The following is a 23,541-nucleotide window of genomic DNA, read 5'->3' as shown; positions in this document are numbered from 1 at the left end:
AATACATTTTCTTTTTCAGACATTGCAAGTGTTCTTCAAATTCGCTAATCCGAATAATAGTAATTAGTACTACTTTCACCGAATAGAAAATACCAGCTGCAGAACTTTATTTTTTGAATTTTAATGCAGAGTGCTAGACATAATAATGGAAAAATACATTTTCTTTTTCAGACATTGCAAGTGTTCTTCAAATTCGCTAATCCGAATAATAGTAATTAGTACTACTTTCACCGAATAGAAAATACCAGCTGCAGAACTTTATTTTTTGAATTTTAATGCAGAGTGCTAGACATAATAATGGAAAAATACATTTTCGTTTTCAGACATTGCAAGTGTTCTTCAAATTCGCTAATCCGAATATTAGTAATTAGTACTACTTTCACCGAATAGAAAATACCAGCTGCAAAACTTTATTTTTTGAATTTCAATGCAGAGTGCTAGACATAATAATGGAAAAATACATTTTCGTTTTTAGACATTGCAAGTGTTCTTCAAATTCGCTAATCCGAATATTAGTAATTAGTACTACTTTCACCGAATAGAAAATACCAGCTGCAAAACTTCATTTTTTGAATTCAAAATGCGACAGAAATCTGCACATTTGGTTCAAAGACCGTATACCATATTTCAATCGTCTAGTTCAAAGCGTGCTTGAGTTATCTTTGTCACAGACACACAGACGACATTTTCTGAAAGCGTGTTTTTCGAATTCAGGGTGGTCTAAAACGTGAAGATTCGTCAAAATCTCGAATTCGTATTTTTTGGTGAACTTACTTTAATTTATATATACTTATATTCTGTACGGTTACTATATTTATACTCTATATTTCATATACAAGAAAGTAAGAAGAGTTTTCTTTATCTTTCCTGCAAACAAGTAAGATATATAAAAATTCGTATTTTTTGGTGAACTTACTTTAATTTATATATACTTATATTCTGTACGGTTACTATATTTATACTCTATATTTCATATACAAGAAAGTAAGAAGAGTTTTCTTTATCTTTCCTGCAAACAAGTAAGATATATAAAAATTCGTATTTTTTGGTGAACTTACTTTAATTTATATATACTTATATTCTGTACGGTTACTATATTTATACTCTATATTTCATATACAAGAAAGTAAGAAGAGTTTTCTTTATCTTTCCTGCAAACAAGTAAGATATATAAAAATTCGTATTTTTTGGTGAACTTACTTTAATTTATATATACTTATATTCTGTACGGTTACTATATTTATACTCTATATTTCATATACAAGAAAGTAAGAAGAGTTTTCTTTATCTTTCCTGCAAACAAGTAATATATATAAAAATTTTTTAGTCAATTCCTACTTAGGTCAACAAAGAAAATTTTTATTTTAGTTACTTTTTATTAAATAATGACAATTAATATAAATATTTATATACATATGGCAGAATCACAATATTAAGTGGCAAAAGAGATTTTTTTTTTTAATATGACGATCTTTAAAAATTTATTTTTCCATATCTTCATTAATTAATTCAATTCAATTAATTAATTAATATTTGAAAAAAAACTGTATTAACATCAAGTGTGATCCACTACAAGTTTAAATAAATGTATTTGAACTTGAGTGGATGAATAAAAAGTATTTTATTAACGATTGAAAATTTGAACAATATATATATATATATATATATAGGGAGAGTGTGAACTAATTGTGGGAATTGAAAAAAAGAAACCGATTCGTAATTTGGTTAATTCTAATTAAAATAATTCTTAATGTTTTTAATAACTGCATTTTAATAACAGAGAAATAAATAAACAAAAGAAAAAAAAACCCTCCAAATAATCTAATATATTCGGATAGCACTTTCAAGGACGGAAAGGAAAGAAGTTTTATTTTCGCTTTCCGCAAACTACAGACCGAACTACTAGTTTGCTCATCTGAAGTTTTCTAATTCAAAAAGCTGTCATCGGATGAAAAGTACAAGTTGAGATACTAAAAAATAAACAAGTAAAGAATCTAAAATAGTAGAGCTAATTCTAAATTGAGTCTTGTTTTATCTTTCCACAAATTAGAAACTGAAATGCACATTCAATAATCCGAGCTCAAACGAATTCATAATGCTCTTGTCGGATGAAGAATACCAATTGTAAAGCTTTGAAAAAATTAACATTATTCTAAAATTCATCGCCAGATAGAAAATAACGTTTTCCTTTTCCTTTTCACAGATTTGAAACCGAATTGCAGAGTCGCTAATCCGCCCTCCACTTATTCGACTACATTTTTGTTTTGAGCGGAAGGAAAATGCCATCTGCAGAACGAAGGGGGAAAAAAAGAGTCTTAGATAATGTAATGTAATCAGAGAGCAAGCCGCTGGGGGTGGGGAAGACGCCTCCCCCCCTTTCCACAAATTAGTTCTCATTGATAAGTTCCAGAAAGGCAGTAGCAAACACTTGTTGAAGACAGGTCTATTACCAAGTGTTACACTTGAGCGAGCAATTAGTACTTTGAACTTGTCTTCATCATCATATACTAGACAAGGTCGGTAAATGAAGCTGCAGAACATGACCGCTACTACAAAAAGGAAAAAGAAGAGAGAGGAAAAAAAAAGCCCCGTCCCTTCACTGTGCGCGGTCATGTGTAATAAATGGGAAAGTAATTCGGTTTTTTTTTCTATCACCTGGAATATTAAAGGCAAACAATTACACCAACGTAATGAGTTTCGGCGTACGTCAAGTGTTGCGACTGACATTTGCACAACGTCGAATCTACAGCTTGCAACAAAACATCTTCTGGCACAAAAAGGAAGAAAGGAAAAGAAAAAAAAATCTTTTTTTTTTTTTTTTTTTTTTTTTATCTTTCGGAATTCATACAAAAAAAAGTGCAGTGAACATGACGAAATTAAGACGGTTTTTATGAAGGCGGACACAGCCATTGATTTGCAGGCAACGAATTAAGTTGCCAAGGAATGAAAGTGGGCGTGGACGAATCGTACAACTTGAGCCGGATGATACTGCTTAGAGGAAATTTTTTCAGTTTCTGTGGCCACACAGATAGAAAAATGCAATTACTTAGGATTTAGCGCTTCTTATTTAGGTTAATACTTCTTGTCCACCTTAAGCCCATACCCTTTTTTAGAAATACCTTACCTCCAAAGAGTAATAGCTTCCAAATTCGGCTATTAGCATTAGAATTAGTATATTCGCCTACAAAGTAAGCTTAGCGTATGCCTCGAAGTAATGGATTTTGGATATTTAAATCTGTAAGAATGTCGAAACAGCAATTAATTTCGACAACAAACAAGCTTAAATATCCTTAGTACCTTTTTAGGATAGGAGAGCAACTGATATAGCAATAAATACCCTAAATAAGATGCCTCACTTAATTAGAAAGTTAAATGGATCCGTCGGTCAAGGGGTTAATAGCAAGATATTGCATTTATATTCTGTGAAAGTTGTTACCGTTGAATTATCATTAAGCTTAGTCGTGAATTAAAATATCATTGTAAATGTGAAACATTTAAGCAATGGCAGTTCAAATTATTTTATTCCTGTAAAACAGTAAATTGTTTGGTAAATTCTTTTTTTTTAAGTTGAATTTTAAATAAAAAATATTTTCTTCATATATTATGATAAAATCGCAAAGAAAGAAAATCAAATCTCTAATCCGAAATATCGTACTAAAATAATGTTTTGTCTTGATTTCTTTATTTTCATCTTATTTTTAAAACTATAATCACTTAAAAAACTAAATTACAACTTATTTTTATTTTATTTCTAAACTATATAACGCTTAATTCAGAGCATTCATTAAATAACGTGCAGACAAACACACACGCCGCACAACTTTTTAAATGTTGTCGCAACGTAAGTGAGTATAAATTCAGTTATAAAAAAAGAAAATATTATTATAAAATATACAATAAACTATTATTAAAAATTATTTAAATTGGAGAAAAAATGTTATGAAAAATTCGTATTTCTAAAGGGGGTTTTTTTCAAAAAAAAAAAAAAAATTGAGTAATTGAGAAAAAAATATATTTTTTTTAGATGTAATAACAGAATGTGAAGTTTTGACGAGAAAATTAAAATGTTAGTTAAAAATTCATTTAAAGATATCTACTAAAAATTTTGAAGGCGCCATTTTTATTGAGCACTTGCTACTCAAGAAATAACTACGTGACAAATTTAGTAGTTTAATTTAGTAGTTTGCGGTTTTATTATCCTGCAGAGTGCAGTGAACATCTTTTTCAGCATATATATCATACTTCACATGACGCACTCTAAAGATAGAATATCACGCTTATAAACGCTATCATTATAAAATTCAACAAACTATCAATCTAGAAGAAGAGGTTAATTTTTTATTCTAATTTTGATGACAAATAATTTATTAGAATTTACATAAAACACCATTTTTTCTATTTCTATTGTCTTTAAAAATTAACGCAAAATTTCTAAAATAATAATAATAATAAAATAGAGTCAAATTATAACATTTGACCATAAATGACTCAATACATTATCTTGCAAATTATTGAAAATAAGGGATAGAAACGTTGAAATCCTTACCTTCAAAGACTTGTGATTTATTCGCACAGTTGCTGACGGTATAAAACATGACGTCCGGATTGTTACAGTCTGACGCCACTTTGGCGCAAAGTCCGGGGTTTTCCGGCAAAATTCCTGTGTAATCTCCCGTGATGGGACATGGGAACATTTGAGTTGGCTTGTCACCTGACAAAAAAAGAGAAAGATTGGACTATAAGTAAGATAAAATAATACTGATGAAAAATGTTGTGAAAATAATATTATAAACTCAATTTTCAAAACGTTTCAGTGATTATAAAGGAAGAATAATTTCTTTTAACCCTTTCTAAGGCCGTGGGAAGTATACTTCCCACCAAATTTATCAATCTTTGTATCAAATTTTGTAGGTTGGCATAAGTTCTGACACATTTTTTTAGAAAGACAGAAACTTAGATGCTTCAGTTCTTTATCTCACACAAAATGATGTGTCTTGGTTTGTCACTTAATTATTAATTAACCAAATTAAATTTATCTAATAAGCTAAATAAATCCCTTTTCTTATTCTAATTTCAAGCCTAAAAATATTTTAACATAATATGACTAGAAAAAAATTGGCCCTTTAAAGGGTTAAATTAAATAAATTGTCGAATTTGATTTTAATAATCTTCTTGGTTTATTGATAAGATGGTTGGTGCAGTTCAGCCAACAATACTTTTTGCGCCAAAGAATCCCGTATCATTTATAACAACAATTAGATTTATAAATGGATTTATGAATTCATAAGTAACAAGTCAAGTGTGTTATTTCAGATTAACAAATTATTCCAGATTGTGATTGATTAGTATGAAATCAAAATCTAATGTAATCAATTGATGCTCACATGATACTTTCCAAACGCACTGTGCCACTTTTATTTTAAAATCCATTTCACATTTGTACAAGAAACTAGTTGGAAATGGTCTCCAGGAAACTTTCTCGCGTACTCCTCAATTAAAATCTCACTCCCCTCCCTCTGAATAAAATTAAGGGGCCGTGGATAAAGCCGTGAATGCCTTACATGTCATGAGCGAAAACTAATTACAAAATATTGATTTTTGATATGAATTAAACATATTTACTAAATCTATCGCGCGAACGTGTGTTTTGAATGTCTTTTTGCTGATCGCATGAAATCGAAATTTGAAATGGAATTATAGTTATAATCACAAGATCACACATTGTATTTAATCGCTTATTTAGTTTACATGCATTCGAAATGACAGGCCGATAGATTTGGTTCAAAATTTTATAAGAATCTATAATTAAATGCGTAATCTGTGAACCAAATTTCTCTGCGTTTTGGCATTACCGAGTTCACTCATAATTGAATAGAGATACAGAACAGATATCCTGGGAATGGATTTCATTCAAATAGAAATCTACAAATTTGATCGGTATTTCAAATACCAAATTTCATTAGTCTAGCTCAAAGCGTTTTTGAGTTTACGTGCTCACAGACAAACAGATAGATATACATAATGTCAAAAACGTGTTATTTAAACTGAGAGAGGTTTGAAACGTGGAGATTCTATAAAATCTCAAGTTGGAATTCTTTGACGATTATAATACTATTTTTATTATTCGTATATGAGAAAATAAAAAGAAACGTCAAAGTTCAAAGTAAAGTTAAATACAAGATGGCATGGCTTGATAATTTTTTTCTCATGACTATGTCTAAACTTAATTGACTCTATTACTACCAATAGCTAATTTTTTAACCCAAGTAAAGACACATTCAGACATTTTGATCAGAATAAATTTGTACTGAAAATTAACATCATATCCATATCCATTAATCTATTTTATAACTTAACATTGGTATTAAAAACTTTGATAAAAAGTAATGTTTCGCTCAGACATCGTCAAACTTTAATCACAGCAACGAAGGATAACTGCGGAAATGTTGTAATTTACTAATAGAAATGTTGACTTACGTCCTTGAGTCGTCCAGGCATCATCGCTAAATTGAAGATCGTGACACAATGTGTCAGAATACATGTGACTAGGCTGGGAACCTGGAAAAAAAAGGAGTAACATAAGAGAATGTAAAATGAATAAAATAAATTTCGATATTTATTTCAAATTTATATTTCTCTCAACAGAAAAATAAATATTAAAATTATTATGATTATTATAATTAATTATTATAATTATTAAATTTATTACCAATAATTAATTTAATTATTATTAAAAATGCTAATTATTAATTATTTTTTTCATAATATTCTACTTTTTATTTTTTAATATACGATTCATTTTTATAAATATTATAAATTTTTAAAACCAATTTCTTTCTCAAATTCATTTTCAAGACACGTCAATATATAATACATAAAATGCGGTTTTTAATTGAATTATTCGATTAAATGACTATGAAGCGTTAAAAAGATATTTAAAAAAGGATTCGTCTTTAAAATACATAATTGTACAGCATTTCAAAAAATATTGCCATCAATAATTGAATGGAATTTAATGCAAAAGTTTATACAAACATGAAATAATTCAACTTAATAAAAGTGCTTGAAAATGAAAGGAAAATCTTGCGTTACCTATTTGAAATTCCATTACATTCAGGCTCCTTCTTTTAAGCCAAACGCAGTTGTAAGACTCCTCGCCACTAGAGTAGAAAATGAGTTTCAGATCATAATTTAGCAGAGAATAAAGTATGACGCATAATTGTTATTTATAAATTCATCGATTTCCGATTCTGATATTAACTCCTATTGCCAATATTTTATGATTCCATAATCTAGATCACGATTTCTCAATTTATTGGTGTGACTCTAGGAACATTATATATAACATTGGCAGCTTAGTCAAATGCTTGTAGACGTATCTTGCTTCCGTTAGATTTGTCAAAATCAGTCAAACAAAATGAATGCAGAAATCTATCTTGATATGAAGTACATATTTCATTAAAATTTAACTAACCACTGCTAATCTCTTTTATTCTGCTGCTGATTGAGTCTTCATAACTTTCTCGTATACGTAGTATACAGAAAGTATAGTAATTGTCAAAAAATTCGAACGAGATTTAGACGAATCTAAATATTTTAAACTTACCTGAGTTTGAAAAGCGCGTTTGTGGAAAATGTCCGTATGTCTGTCTCTCTGTGACAAAGGAAATTTAGCATTCGGCCATCACACCAAAATTGTAGATTTCTGCCAAATTTTAAGCGAAATATATTTAGAGGACGTTCGTCTGTCCGGCTGTTCGAATATAAGTTGACGCGTTAATTACAAAATGAAGAACTATATAGACAAAATTCGGTACACGTATTTAACACTTTATATCTATAGCGCATACACCCATAAAAGTTTGAGCCAAAACCAAGGAAGGGTTAGCCATCTGTGCTTTCAAAAACATACAAATGTGAGCTAAAAACGCAATGAATTAAATATATTAAATATGGAATTCGATTTTCGGATGCTTTTAACTGCATGCCAGGGATTAATCGCTGAAAACATCGCTAAGTATGACACGATAGATTCAGTAAAAATGTTAAATTCACTCAAAGGTTTATATTTCGTAACTATAGTACGCCAGTGACATGTAAGACATTCTCTTGGCATGACAAATTTGTTAGAGAACATGCAAGAAAGTTTTGGAAAGACCACTACCGCTGGTTCTTACTTCATTTTTTTCACTTTGAGAGAATTTGAGGGCGCGAGAAAGATTTTCCGCCCCATCGTGCACTTTTAACAGCGTTTATGTAACAAAAACATTCGGGAATGGTCTTTGTCACAGAGAGACACACAGACGGACATTTTCCACAAACGTGCTTTTCGCATACTCTCTAATAAGGATATTATTCCAGAGAACGTCTTGCATGACAATGGCGTACAATAGTTACGAAGTATTAAAATTTGGCATGAATTCTACTGAATCTATAATAATACTAGTATCATTCTTGGCGTGTTATTTGGCGACTCATCCCTGGAATGTGTTAATAGTATTGAAAAATAGAATTTTAGTTTTAAGCGCGTTTTTTGCAACCGAATGGACCCAAAATTTGACTCAGACATACATACTTGTAGTCACAAAATCCCTTACCAAATTTGATATATCTAAGTCATTCCATTTTTGAGTTATCGCGTTTAAATGTTTATGAATATACAGACCGACAGATGGTCAATCTTACATTAAATTTAGCTCAAAATTAGATAGGTGTTTACATTATGGATGTTAAATCTGTGTACCGAATTTTATCTGTCTCTCTCTCTCTCTCTTTTTTTTTTTTTCTTTTGGAACTATCCTATTCGAACAGCCGGACAGACGGACTTCCCCTAAAGAGATTTTACTCAAAATTTGATAGAAATCTATAAATTTGGCGTAAAGACGATATACTAAATTCAATAGTCTCGCTCAAAGCGTTTTTGAGTTATATTTATCACAGACAACTAGACAGACATTTTCCAAAAATGTGTTTTTCGAACTCAGAGAGGTCTAAAGCGTGGAGATCTCGTCTAAATCGCGAATTCGAATTTTTTTGACAATTAGTATACTTTCTCTATACTACGCATATGAGAAAATAAAAAGATTAAACATAAGTAACAAGTTAAAATAACCGAAAGAAATCAATTTCTTATAGAGAATCAACCAATATTTATGAAATCTTTAGAATCAAGACAGTTTTCAAAAATATTTCTGCTGACAAATATTGACAATCTATGCCTTGAAAGCAATTAAAGGGTTTTCATAAGCTCAAATAGGGTCAATAAAGCCCAGTTTAAGAAGCCCGTGCTTAACTATTGCGCTCTTTTACGCAGTATCAAATTCAGCAAATATAAACCAAGAGGAATGTGGACTCACCAATGAGTCGAGGAGAAGACTATGAACCTGTCTTCAGGAGTGTCGTTCTCTCTGCGTAGACAAGTCAAAGACAGTCTCTGAAGTCTCGAGTGGTCTTTGTAGATCAGGACATTCCTCAGGACTTGCATGCCTTCCCATTGACCTTGAACCCAATCCGGGAATCGACAGTGGGCGTGCAGGACAGGTCCTGGTGGACTCTTTTCGGGGACTGAAAAATAGAAAAGAATTGCATATTCGAATTACAAATTGGCAAACTTTATATTTGAGTCATGAATTATCCTAACAATACTTTTCTTTTGTATTCAAAAAAGTAAAATGTATCTATACTAATAATAAAAATGAATGTGTGTGCATGTGTGTGTGTTTGGCGTAGTTGTCTGAAGATGTATTACAATACACTAATTGTTTCTATAGATTTACTTACAAGGAGTGAGAATCAGTGATTCGTAGCCATCCGTAGCAGATCGAAGTTGATTGTAGCACGTGGAATCGGCGGATAGGGACACGAACACTCGGCCCGTGAGTGGATCTACGCGGTACATCTAAAAGGAAGAGAAGAGTTAAATGAAAATTATACTTCTTGAAATACAAAAACAAGAAATCTGTGAGCTTCTGATTATGATGCTAAAACCATAAATGCATGTTGCTGTAGTACAGTATGAAGAAATGGAACATCAATATAAATAAAAGGAATGAAAAAAAGGCATATAGTAAATATATAAATTTATTGACCGAATCGCTGTAGTCACTATAGTCACCATTTCGAACATGAGAACCTCAAAAGGAGGTGTGATAGCAAGGTGAATTAGAAGCAACTCCATTATTTTACATACAGGGAAACCAATAATCCGCTTTCTGGTAAAACAACTTCTAGTCCTCGTGCTCCAGGTGGTGAATGTAAAGAAAAACACAAGAAATCTTTATCTGTTTTTTTAATAGATAAGATGAATTATATATACGCAAGAATCAAAATATGTGCACGGAGTTTCAAACGACAGAAAACAGCATTAAAAAGTGACATATTTTCAATTTTGCAGAGGTTTTGTTTATCCATTCTTCAGACTTTATTCTTTCATAAATACCTCAACAAATATAAGTTATTTAATAAGTTAATGCCGTACTTTAAAATATTAATAGATCTCCTCTATGATGCAATTAAAAAGTACTTATATATATATATATATATATATATATATATATATATATATATATATATATATATATATATATATATATATATATATATATATATATATATATATATATATATAAATTTTATGAACATCAAAAATTTGATATAAGGAATTTTTATTCATATGTCTGTATTAAAAGCACTCAAGAAGTCCAAGGACACTGTTCTACAGCCTTAAACAATGATCAATTTTTGCATAAATCATCAATGGTTGCCTGGATCCCGCAACGCACTATTTTCATGGGAAATTTTTAAATATTAATTCCTATACATTCATTTTGGAACACGATAAAATTCCCAGACAAATACACTGTACTGATTTCGCCAACTGGACCTCCGAGATATATCAATAATAGTAACTTCTTCCTGCTCCGTTCTTCATTTTCAAAAGAAACCGGAAAATACCATTTCACTCTATATCCTCTGTAGGGGAAAGCCTTTACAAAATTCGCTAGTTACAACCATAGTACCGATTTTGCCAATTTTTGTTTCATTTAAAAGCACACGACGGTTAGATAAGTTATCAATGCTCACCTCAATCAATACTCACCTGCTGTCTATTTTTAAAACATAATGCAAAATAAATTCTTGGCATAATTTCCAAGGTTAATAACATAGTCGATTTCGCCAATTTTATTCGTCAATTAATTTCATAACTTTTCAGGTACATCTAGCCAATAACAATGCTCCTTTTTTATTGCTCATATGTCATTTAAAACAAAAATTCTTTTTTTTTTTGGTGATAAGATAAAGTTTATCAAAGTTGATTGGTGTGACTAAATCGATGCTATTCACATGATGGGCGATCATACGATCGCCGAATGCAGCTCATTTCAAATACTAATAAACATCTGAAAACACTTACTCCACATCGGAATCTGGGCTTTCCTTCGCCTACACCCCTCAGATCCATCAGAGCGAGGTATCTGTCATTATTCGTTCCTTCCCAATCACCGAGGCACCGGAAATTGATGTCTGAAATACCATTTAGATTTGTTAATCAATTAATTAATCTATAAATTTAAAAAAATCAGAAAAATAAAAAATACCCCAATCATTTCATCAAATTTCTTTGCATGCGAAAGCTCAAACCCTCTAGATATGTTAGTAAGGTCGCTTATCTTCCGACCACGTACATTTTAAATAGAAATTTACAAAAATAAGATTCTTTTTCCATAAGAAACCAACAACAGTGGTCTCTCCAAAACTTTCTCGCATACTTTCTAATAAAGATCTTGTCCTTCTTTCACAATATATTCCCTTTATACACCTTGGATAAGACCGCGAATTGCACGGCATTACTGAACGATATTTACAAAATAGAGTTGGCCCGAATCCAGCATTTTTATTGAATCAATCGAAAGAATATGTATTTGGGACCTTTCATGCGTTCTATTTATATATATTCGGTCTTTTTTCAGAACGAGTGGCATCAAAATTTGACCTGAAACTGCAGTTTTATCATAAGATGAAACGTCAAATTTCATTAATTAAAGTCATTGCTATGGTTACAGGTAGTTGTACTGTACCTACTTTGCATGAAATAGATAGACATAGATGAGCACCTACTAAATACCTTCTCACACTTTCAAAAGTGGAGCCGCGGTAGCCTGGTGGTAAGGTTTCGGCTTCGGAACCGGAGGGTTTCAGGTTCGAGACCCGATTCCACCGAAGAACCGTCGTGTAAGGGTGTCTGCTGCACGTTAAATCCGTCATGACCAAACGTCCTCCCGCTGGTATGGTGTGGTGTGGAGAGGTGGCGCCAGCCCAGGTGCCGCCCTCGTTATCTAACCGTGGTTCAAAATTACGAGGTCCGTCCCAAAATAGCCCTAGTGTTGCTTCAAACGGGACGTTAATATAACCAAACCAAACCACAATTTCAAGAGATATAAGCAGAACTTCCAACTTTTACAATTAGATTCATTTTGTCGATCGGAGATATTTCTAATAAGTCAGAATGCCCAATATTATTGTTCAAGTATAATTTAAAATAGTACATTCGGTTGTTAAGATAAGATGTAGTTCATCAAAATTAATTGGCTTATTTAGATTAATGCTATTGGTATGGCTGACAAACAATCGGTCGCCAGAAAGTAATAATTTCTATAATTATTGTGTTAGTCTGAAATAATTTCTGAATTTAAATGCCCAAATAGTTGCAATAGATTTTATTAAATTTTAACATCACCAAAACAGTATTAAATTACATATTCTTACCCATGTCAGGGAAGGAGCACTGTCTGAATTTCACACCCAATGTGTTACCGTCCGGACAATTGGACAGCTCGGACATCGTCTGATCGCATCGGAACTCTCCATTGCTTGCCGTATATGTGAAACGGAACTTGCCGCTGATTGGACAGAATGTATGATCCGATGCCAAAGTACTGGTGAGATCTTGCTTTCCTATACACAAATATAAAAATAATTATATTTCAATAATTCTAAAGACAATAAGGAAATTGATTAAATAAATTTAACACGTTAATCGCCATGTGAAGCAAGTATGTCTCACAAGTAATTCGTTCGGACTATATGAATCGCATATGCTTCACGAGAAAATATTCCTATACGCAAATATAAAAATAATTATACTTCAATAATTCTAAAGACAATAAGGAAATTAATTAAATAAATTTAACACACTAATCGCCACATGAAGCAAGTAGGTCTCACAAATAATTCGTTCGGACTATATGAATCACATATGCTTCACGAGAAAACATTCCTATACGCAAATATAAAAATAAATATATTTCAATAATTCTAAAGACAATAAGGAAATTAATTAAATAAATTTAACATACTAATCACCACGTGAAGCAAGTAGGTTTCGCAAGTAATTCGTTCGGGCTATATGAATCACATATGCTTCACGAGAAAACATTTTTTTTATCCGGAACACCTTGATAATTCAAATTGACCTTCAATCAGTAAGTGGTAAAGCATAACTTACCGAACAAAATAAACCATTTGACTTTACATTGTTGTTATTAGTATTATTAACTTGTAACTTCCTCATAATTATTAACTGGAAGTTAATAATAACAGTAGCAATAACAACATTATAACATCAGTATTATTAACTTCCTTGAAATCTCATAATTCATCCTCTTCATTATCTAATAGTAAACATAACGTACATTAATTTCAAGAAAAAACATTGCTTTTTCTTTGTGTAATTACCTACGTTTTTTCTAAAATATACAAAATCGTATCTTGAACTAGAAATTGTGGTACGAACAATTTCATATTGCACTACTACGCTCTTTACTGCGCCATTAACTGAAAACAACAGTGAAAAAAAATTATTTCTATTTCAGAAAGAATAGTTTTTATAGCTTTGTCAGGAAAATATTTTTTAATAATTAATATTTCAATATTTTAATGATTTCGCATAAAAAATATCCAATAATGAATCCGGTATTTATCGTATTCCAGTAAGCCCAGACGATTTTTTTGTGTAGTAGTGATCAACGCATTAATTTGTAACATAAATTTTATAATACATGCAAACAGCTGCTCTATTAGCATCTGGCAACATTTGGCAAGCTGCCTCAAAATAAAAAGTTTTGAAATATATTTATTGTTACAAAACATTACAGAAAATGAGTCCTTATGAAGCTTTATTATAACATTTTCTGGTTAATATTTTTAATTTTTTTTGAGAAATAATATATTTATAAGTACAATGAAGCATACCATTTTAACATATTGTACAAAACTGTTGGTTTATTAAAGAGATAAATACAATTTTATCCTTAATAAAAAGGAACACTTATAAATATTTTGATATTGGTTATTTAATTTGGTTGATACGAAGATACTAAACAAAAATTACTGATAGAAAAAGGAAATGCAGGTATGAAGAATTGATTTCTAATGCCAAAAGATCCAGAATAGACAACATTTTGAACAAATTTGTTAATTTATTAAAAATAAATATGAAAAAATATCCTCGATAAGAAAGTAAACGCATGCAAGTTTTCAATATTAACAATTTAATATTTCTATATTCGGTTGATATGAAAATAATAAACAAAAATCACTGAAAGGAAAATGACTGAAATGCAGATACGAAGAATTTGTCTGTATTGCCGAAAATTCCAGAATCACTGTAACAACATATTGTACAAAAGCATTAAAAATAAATTAATAAATAAAAAATTTTATTCTTAATAAAAATATTAAGTATGTGTAAATATTTTAATACTAACCGTATAAAATTCCTAAATTCGGTTGTTTTGAAAATATTAAACAAAAGTCACTGAAGGAAAATGACTGAAATGCAGATACGAAGAGTTTTTTTCTAATGCCAAAAGATCCAGTGGTACGTGACAACATTTTGAACAAATTTGTTTCTTTATTAAAAAAAAATTACCTTAGATAAAAAAAAGTGCGTATAAATATTTTAATATTAACAACTTAAAATTCTTATATTCCGTTGATATATAGATAATAAACAAAAATCACTGGAAGGAAAATGACTAAAATGCAAGTACGAAGAGTTTGCCTTTAATGCCGAAACTTCCAGAAGCACTGTGATAACATATTGAAAAAAATTATTGAAAATAATTAAATAAATAATAATTCTTAGTAACTGTTCTATTAAGAGTGAAATAGCATTTAAAGTAAGCGCATATAAGTATTTTAATATTAACAATTTGAAATTCGAAAATTCGGTTGATATGAAGATATTAAACTAAAATAACTGGAAGGATAATGATTGAAATGCAGATACGAAAAACTTGAAAATAACTAAAATTCAGATACGAAAAGTTTATCTTTAATGCCGAAAATTCCAGAACCATTGTGACAACATATTGAACAAAATTATTAAAAATAAATAATAACTTTTGATAATTTTTTTTATTATTAAGAGTGAAATCTTATTTAAAGTAAACACGTATAAATATTTTAATGTTAACCTGTTTAAGTTCTTAAATTCGGTGGATATGAAAATAATAAACAAAAACAACTGGAAGGCAATGATTGCATTGCAGATAAGAAGAGTTTGAAAATAACTAAAATTCAGATACGAAAAATTTATCTTTAATGCCAAAAATTCCAGAACCACTGTGACAAAATTTTTTAAAATAAATAAATAATAACTCTTTATATTTTTTTTATTATTATTATTAAGAGAGAAATCTTATTTAAAGGAAATGAATGTAAATATTTTAATGTTAACAATTTTAAATTCCTAAATTCAATGGATATGAAGATATTCAACAAAAATAACTGACAGGCATTGATTTAAATGCAGATACGAAGAACTTGTCTCTAATGCTAAAAGATCCAGGATCACTCTGACAACATATTGAACAAAACCGTTATCAAATTAAATTATCATATCTTCCCAATAAGACATGAATTCCAAAAGCATATTTTCTCCAATATGCAATCTCTGGGTGGCGGAAGTGTTCCCGCAAAACAACCCTCCACTGTTCCAATCTATGCCCCTGCACACTTCCGGTTTCAGTTTGGACAATTTACGTCTAGAGGTAGGCACGTTGCCCCCATACTTAACAGGCGGACTTTGCAAATGGTGCTGTAAATGACTACCTTCGGCGCCAGCAGGTAGCCACACCTTCTCCGAACAAACCTTCGGCGTTTCTTTGGATTCAGTGCGTAAATCACCCTTATCGCAGTAGCCCGGTTCTCTCTAATTTCGACTCCCGAACCACCTTATTTGGGTGCAAATCGAACTTGGAAAGGATCTGTGACAGAAAAGATTGGAAATGGATTTTTTTTCTGGTGTTTTCTAGAGTGGCTTTCGTGGAAGGAAGTTGATGTGGTTTATCGGTAGTTTTTGTGCGATAACCTTCTAAAGAATCGTTTGCGGTTATTTTTTTAAAGATTTAAAGATCAGTTGTGTGCAGGCGAAAGGGAATGTAAAAAGCAGCAACTGATAATACATGACAAAATCCATTAGTTTAAATCAAGATTTAAACTGCGGATATTGAATTGAATTTTGGAACTACACGGAGCTTTGCGGTTTTTCAATCGCATTCTTTAATATTATCAAAACAAAAATAGTTAGAAGCAATAATCAATGAAATCAACTATTATTTAATGTGTCTTAAAGAGGAACTAAAATATCTTCAATACGTTTCACAGCACATCTGTATAGTTAAAAAAAAAATTGGCAAAATCAAAGGACCTATTTCCCAGTTTCGATTTCGCCACTTTTTATTTCATTTGAAGACTGATAATACCTAGATATGATATCATTCGGAGCTGGGAATTTAATGTTCTTTTGAGAAAAATAGTATTAGATTTTTACATTTTCTTATACATAATATAGAAGAAATAATATTGTAAACATCAAAAAAATTTGATTTTTATAAATCTTTGCCTTTTATATTTCCCTGTAATATGTCTATCTGTCTGCCAGTCAACAAACACAATAAATAAAAAAAATAAAAAAAGAAGCTAAGAGAGTAAAACTGCGCATGCGATCCTTAAGCAAAATTAAAATTTGCGTAAAATTTTTGTAGAACAAAGTTTGCTTATTTATTTGTACATTTTCATACAAACACGATAATTAAAATTATGATAAGCCACATGTGTGAAATTTTACGTATTGGCGGAATTGTAGACCTATGTGCAATTTTGGAACAAATCGGTGAATGGAAAAAAGGCAAAAATTGTATTTTCGAAAAGTATTAAACATAAAACTCATCATTTACGAAAAGTATATAAGAAAATTGAATCGATTGATTGGAGATGCTGTTTCATCATTTGTTCTGCGATTTCTAAAATTCATATCGACAAGATTGAGCGTCTTCAATCGATTGCTATTTTTTCTACAATACTCTGAGGAAAATAAGCCTTATTAGCATCTCCTCGAATTTTCTGCTGCGATAAGTTGTGCGACCTATGAACATTTTTCTCAACAGTGCTTTGAGGAATACAAAATAGAAATTTCTCGTCAAATTACCTACGATGACGAGTTATAAGACCTATAACTATTTTTCCTTGTTACGAGTTATAAGACCTATGATTATTTTATGGAAAATAAAACCTTATTTAGCACTTTCTCCTCGAATTACCTACGACGACGAGATATGTTATCTACGATTTTTTTTTCTCCGCAAGCTGAAGTGACGAGATTTAGTGTCCTTAATGGATTGCTATGTTTTTTACAATGGACTGGGGAGAATATAATTTTAATTAGCACTTTCTCCTCGAATTACGACGATGAGATATGTGACTTATGACTTTTTTTTTTCTTTTTACCACGCCCTGAGGGAAAATGGAACCTTATTAGTCACTTTCTCTTCGAATTATCTACGATGAAATATTATGTGACCTATGAACATTTTTCTAAACAATTCTCTAACGAAAATAAAACCTAATTCAACATTTCTCCTCGAATTATATAAGAGGATGAGTTTATACAGATTACACATCAAAATTTCACACATCAAAATAAAAATTAATTTTTGGTTACAATTTTATTCACAGTAAGAATACTTGAACATACAATTACAGTAATTATACATCAATAAATTTGGTTTTTTTTCCTTTTTATTTCAATGCAATTTTATGATAATTTTGAATGAAAATAATAGTATAAAACATTAAAAGGAGATTCAAATTTCTGACCCGAACATAAGATGATAATGTTTCATATTTAATTCATCTATCCTTATCGCCTCATTTTGATTTTTCTTTATTCTATTTATTCATTTATTCGTCAATTTTTGAAATTTACTTTAATAACTATACACGTAAGCAAAAAAGAAACTCTCTTGATACTCTTGAATATTAAAAAATTAACCACTTAACTGTTTCATCTTCTTTGCTATCTAATAATAATTCCTTATTTTGATTCAAATGGAAATCCATTGAATACTTGACTAATCTATGCATTCGAAGTAATTTTAATATTGAATTGAAATCGTTATCAATGGTTTATTTTTTGCTTACAACTATCAAAATTCGATAAATCGATGCACGTATGGCACTCGGGCAAGACAGTTAAGCGGTTAAAATAAGTCAAGGTAAGATAATATGTGAAATATTTAAAAAATATATATATAATAATTAGAAGAAAATTGCAATGGAATAAACTTTTATAGAAGAAAAAATTATTTTTTACATTCTGGGAGTGATGCAAAATGATTTGGAATTTGAAAGAGGAATGCAAAAATATGCTCCGCAGTAATTAAAGAAAAACATCAAAATTTTTATTAATCTTAAATTTAAAAAAATGTAATAAAAAGTTTGCAGATCTTTTTTTATGTTTAATAGATACAGCTGAAGAAGTAACGACATGCCAAATTTAATAGTTCTAGATTCAACTGCCAACATTGTAAAACATTGAAATGTATTACGCGTGATTTTCTCGCGATCCTCTGTCCTGCCAATTTGATGATATCGCAGTTTTACTTCATACATATCCCATGATGCAATTTAAAAGCTTACCGAGTAATAAATATTACATTATGTAAATCTGACTTCTGACCTGCTAGTCGGAACAGATCTGTGGTTCGATTTTGGTATAAAGATTTTTTTTTTTTTTTTAGTAACTACAAATCTACAAATAATCATAAAGTGTATCACTATTTCACCACCGATTTATTACCTTATCAATAACCAACTACCAACACTTCTTTAAAACACACACACACTTATTTTCCATACAACCCTTCCAAGAGGCTTTATTCACAAATGATAAACAAACTATAAACGCAGGAATCCCGTCTGGAATGTTTCATAAAAGACCATAATAAAAAAAAGAGAGAAAAAAAAACTGAACAAGAAATCAAAAACAGGGAGTTTTCCGCTCCATACTAAATGAGTGCAAAAAGAATTCATAACAAATAAAGAAGACGACGACGGAATTCTTGCTCGGTTCCGTCAAGTCCCCGGGTAGAGTTCAGCTGGTGTACTCTGGTCACACACACAACCTGCAATAAGTTCCCTCTTTGAAAGAAGGGGAGTAGGAAAGGGTTGGCTCACCCTCTCTTTGTTTTGTTTCTGATAGAAAAACAATCCAAAAAAGGAAGGATCGTCTCCAGGGTGAGAGAGTTTGTGTGGGTGAAATTGCCCATCTGCAAGCGGATCCCTTTTGTTGCAGCGTATGGTTGGGCGTGTCCAGCTTTGCAGTCCGGTATGCCCGGATTGTGTCCGGGCGGGGTGGACCAGAGATGGCTCTGACCTTTACTTTTTTTGGAACGTGGGAAGTAGGATCTACAACGTCCCACAGAGTAAGGTCTTCGAGATGGTGTTGGAATGCATCTTTCATTCATTTACTTGTTTCTTATTTTTTTTATTTTCGTTGAGGGGGATGATGGAATGGTGAATGTTAACTCATTTTGAATGCTAAGCTCTCTTTGCAGAGCAACCAGGCACGAATGTAACATTCTCTTATTGAAACACCTGAGAGATAATTGTAAAGAAGATTTTGGCAATTTTAATTTGTGTTAAAAAACCTAGCAGCCCAATTAACTGATGATGCGTAATTTAAGTAATATTTTAAGAATTCGTCTAGCTTTAGCAAGTTTTTAAAGGTAATAAAAATTTAGCATGTATATATATGTGTGTATGATAGAGAGAGTATGTATGTGTGTGCGTACGTGTGTAATGATATCTCTTTAAATAAATTTAATTCTTAATTAATTTCCTAATTTTTTTGAACTTAAATCAGTCCTTTTTCATTCTAAAATCTCTTATTTTCTGATCCGAGCCCCACTTATTTTTTATTTAATCATTGCCAACATGTGCTCTGAAAATGCTTTTATCTCTGCTTTTTTCATGCTGATGGCAAAGGGTAAGAATCCCTGACGCCTATGCCGGCTTTTCAAAGATACCTAAGATTCCCTTTCCTAAGTCAAAGCGTGTCAACAAATTAGCTATCGGAATCTTGTATTAAAATCACTAAAGGGAAAAATTCTGACACTTTTGCTCTTGTATCGCGATGGGAAAAGACGTCTTTTTATCATCGCTTCTTTGCTGCCCAAACAGCGCCCGCTGGTCTGGTGGTAAGATTTCAGCAGGGAGGTCGGAAGGTTCCAGGTTCAAGATCCGATTCCACCAAGATGCATCGTGAAAGCGTCGTTCTCGTCACCTGACATCGGGTCAAAATAGCCTTAGTGTTGCTTTAAATCAGGGCATTAATATAACTAAACTAAATGTACAAATTATTCTACCGGATGAAATAAATCGAAGTTAAAATTTAAAAAGTTTCTTCTTTTAAGCTACGCTACATATACAAAATTATGTTACTTATACAGGACATTCCTGAATTCATGAACCGAACTTCAAGGTTAGGTAAATATGTACAAGAAGAATTTTTTATATAACAATGTGGAATCGGAAATGAAAAATTTGGCGGTAATAAACAAAAATGGCGGAAATAAAAAGTGAGCACCTTATTTACATAATATTACGTAAATTCAGAAATGTGCGTTTCCTAACTTTGATACAGGCCTTTTAGCATCTAGCAATTGATTGGTGTACTCTTTCGAAGATGTCACGTGTTTCACTAACAGTTTGCAGCAGCAATTAAAAGTTTTGCAATGTAGTACTCATGGGAATCAACTGGGATCGCGTAAATACCGCATTCTTTCGCTTTGCTGGTACATACCTACACTTACTTATTCGGCCTAGTCTTTTCATTTCCGAACCCACACTGCTATGGAAAAATTGCTTTTTATATGTATTTTACCTAATCTAAAATTTAGGCCCATAAATTGAGGGACACCCTGAATATATATATATATGTCTCAGTTTTCAGAAGTGAATGGAATATCCAATAAAACATCTGAGAGATATTTACAAAGACGATTATGCCAAAGTATATTTAAATTTAAAAAATCTGACAGTTCGATTAGCTGGCGGTGTGAAATTTCAAAGATTTTGAGAGGATGTCAAAGATTGTTAAAGTAATAAAAAAATCTTTGAAAAGAAACAAGAACATTAAATTATGCTTGTATAAAAAAAATACTCTATGTGAATTCTGTTTAACCATTTCCCTGATTTTTTTTGCAATAATGTGTGCAAATTATTGAATTTTTTTTATTCCACTACAAGGCATCTTGTGCAATTTTCAATGGAAAAGGGTTTTTCCAAACTTCACAATTTTAGCTTAAGAGATGTGACAAAAGAAAGGATTTCAGAAATAACATGAAATTAAACATTTTGATGTGGCAACACTGTTGCTGTAGTAGCGCTGCATTACGAGTAATTATGATGTCAAAATGCCGGCGTCCTGGCATAGGGGTAGCGCGTCTTCCCCGTGATTTGGGCGTCCCGGGTTCGAGTCCCGGTTTGGGCATGGTTGTTCTTCTGTTGTTCTATCTGTGAGATGTGTGAATGTGCCCTCCTGTAAAAAGGGGTTGTGTAAGCGAATGAATGATGCGTGAGTGGCAAAGTCGTACTCTTGGCCCTAGTTGGCGCTGCTATAAAAAATAAGAGACGTTCCCCCTCAGGCTTAAATCGCTGTCTTCGTAACAGCGGGCTTGTCAGTGGCAAGTGCCATAAGAAACAAACAAACAAACAATGATGTCAAAATAAAAACAAAAAATGTCAAATACATAAGAAAAGACAAATGCATTTTGTGGTTGTTCGAAACAAAATCCATCTTCAGTATTCAAGGTTGCCCAAAGAATGGGTAAAAGAAAGATCTACCCTCAGATAACTATCCAATTATGTCAAAAACAATCACAAGTACTAACCAATGAAGAAGTAGATAGCATGAGAACATATCGGGAAGAAGCCGAAACTGACCAAGAAGTGTGTATTATCAAATCAAGAGAATCAATAGCAAATAGCTGAACAATTAGTCATTACCACACTTGACAGAATGGAAAGTTCTGCATATCTACATTGACTTATATACCTATCAATTAAAAATTATGCTACCAGGTGATAACCCGCATTGTACTCAATACACTAAATTCAGAATGACTCTAATTTAAGATAAGAAACTTATCTTCGAGAAATGGTTTCGCGTAGATGAAGCCAATTATTATAAATCAAATATAACAGTAGGTTGTGAATCGCAGGAGACTCTCAATCAACTGAGAATTGAAACAATAGAAATGGTCTGCCCGAAAAATTCTCGCATACGCTTTTATAAAGTTGTAACTCTCTCCCCTGCATACATTATAGTTTTGGGTAAGGTTGTGGCGGATTGCTATGAGCGAGGATAGAACCTGGGACCTTGTGGTTCGCAGCAAAGTAACATGACCACGATACAAAAGCAATTGCTCGTGCAGCGTAGTTGTTAACTGGCTTATAAGCTTTCACCACGGACTCTCCCTCCAGTGAGTCGCAGGTGAGACGAACGATATGGCTGTTGAGTGGTGATGTATTTAGCTGTTGTCTTAATGGGCCTGTACCCATTTCAGTAGCGCCAAGCGTTATGGTGAGCATGTATGGTTGCTGATGCTGTTGCTGCGTCAAGTGAATCTAAAGACTTTTGGGTTACTGCGTCAAGTGAGTCTGACGACTTTGGTTGCAGGCAGATGGCGCCACAACAGCTGTACGAAGGTTGAAGGTTCATCGTTCGAGGTCACCAATGTGGAAGATTGTAATGAGCGGAGATAGAACCTGGGACCTTGTGGTTCGCAGCCCAGTAACAGGACCACGATACAAAAGCAATTACTCGTGCAGCGTAGTTGTTAATTGGCTTATAAGTTTTCACCACAAGGTCACGAATCCATTGCTTGGCATTGGCGAACACTAGTTAAGAAATAAAGATCTTACACATGAATCTAGTATTTTCACTGAATCTGTCGTTCGAACTTTGGTGATTATTTGGGAGAAGGGGGGGGGGAGATTTATCTCTGGCATGCGGTTAATGCCATTGATAGAACAGCTATTTTGCTGTTTCAAAAAAAAAAAAAAAGTTGTGTATATTGATAAGCTAAATTTCATTTTGATATCGCAAAAAAGTTTCGGGAAAAGAAAAAAAAAGTCACGCTGTTTCTTCTTTCTAAAATAGGGCTGCTAAAAGAAACAACGTAAACAATCCAGTCT

At 31.7% G+C, this 23,541-nt stretch overlaps 1 protein-coding gene across 1 annotated transcript in view; it reads right to left on the bottom strand.

Moving 5' to 3' along the window:
* Positions 1 to 23,541, bottom strand: part of LOC129957449 (uncharacterized) — a 107,968-nt gene that overhangs the window by 15,464 nt on the left and 68,963 nt on the right. Inside the window, exons 5-11 of the mRNA XM_056069766.1 lie at positions 12,766 to 12,954; positions 11,414 to 11,523; positions 9,781 to 9,898; positions 9,357 to 9,564; positions 7,093 to 7,160; positions 6,478 to 6,558; positions 4,547 to 4,711 (exon numbers count right to left, since the gene is read on the bottom strand). Coding sequence (XP_055925741.1) covers positions 4,547 to 4,711; positions 6,478 to 6,558; positions 7,093 to 7,160; positions 9,357 to 9,564; positions 9,781 to 9,898; positions 11,414 to 11,523; positions 12,766 to 12,954 — 939 coding nt within the window. The remainder of the gene's footprint in view (positions 1 to 4,546; positions 4,712 to 6,477; positions 6,559 to 7,092; positions 7,161 to 9,356; positions 9,565 to 9,780; positions 9,899 to 11,413; positions 11,524 to 12,765; positions 12,955 to 23,541) is intronic.

Source organism: Argiope bruennichi, chromosome 11 (assembly GCF_947563725.1).
Source record: "Argiope bruennichi chromosome 11, qqArgBrue1.1, whole genome shotgun sequence".
Taxonomy (NCBI): Eukaryota; Metazoa; Arthropoda; class Arachnida; order Araneae; family Araneidae; genus Argiope; species Argiope bruennichi.
Note: the sequence above shows the minus strand (reverse complement) of the source record. Positions and strands in the feature narration are given on the sequence as shown.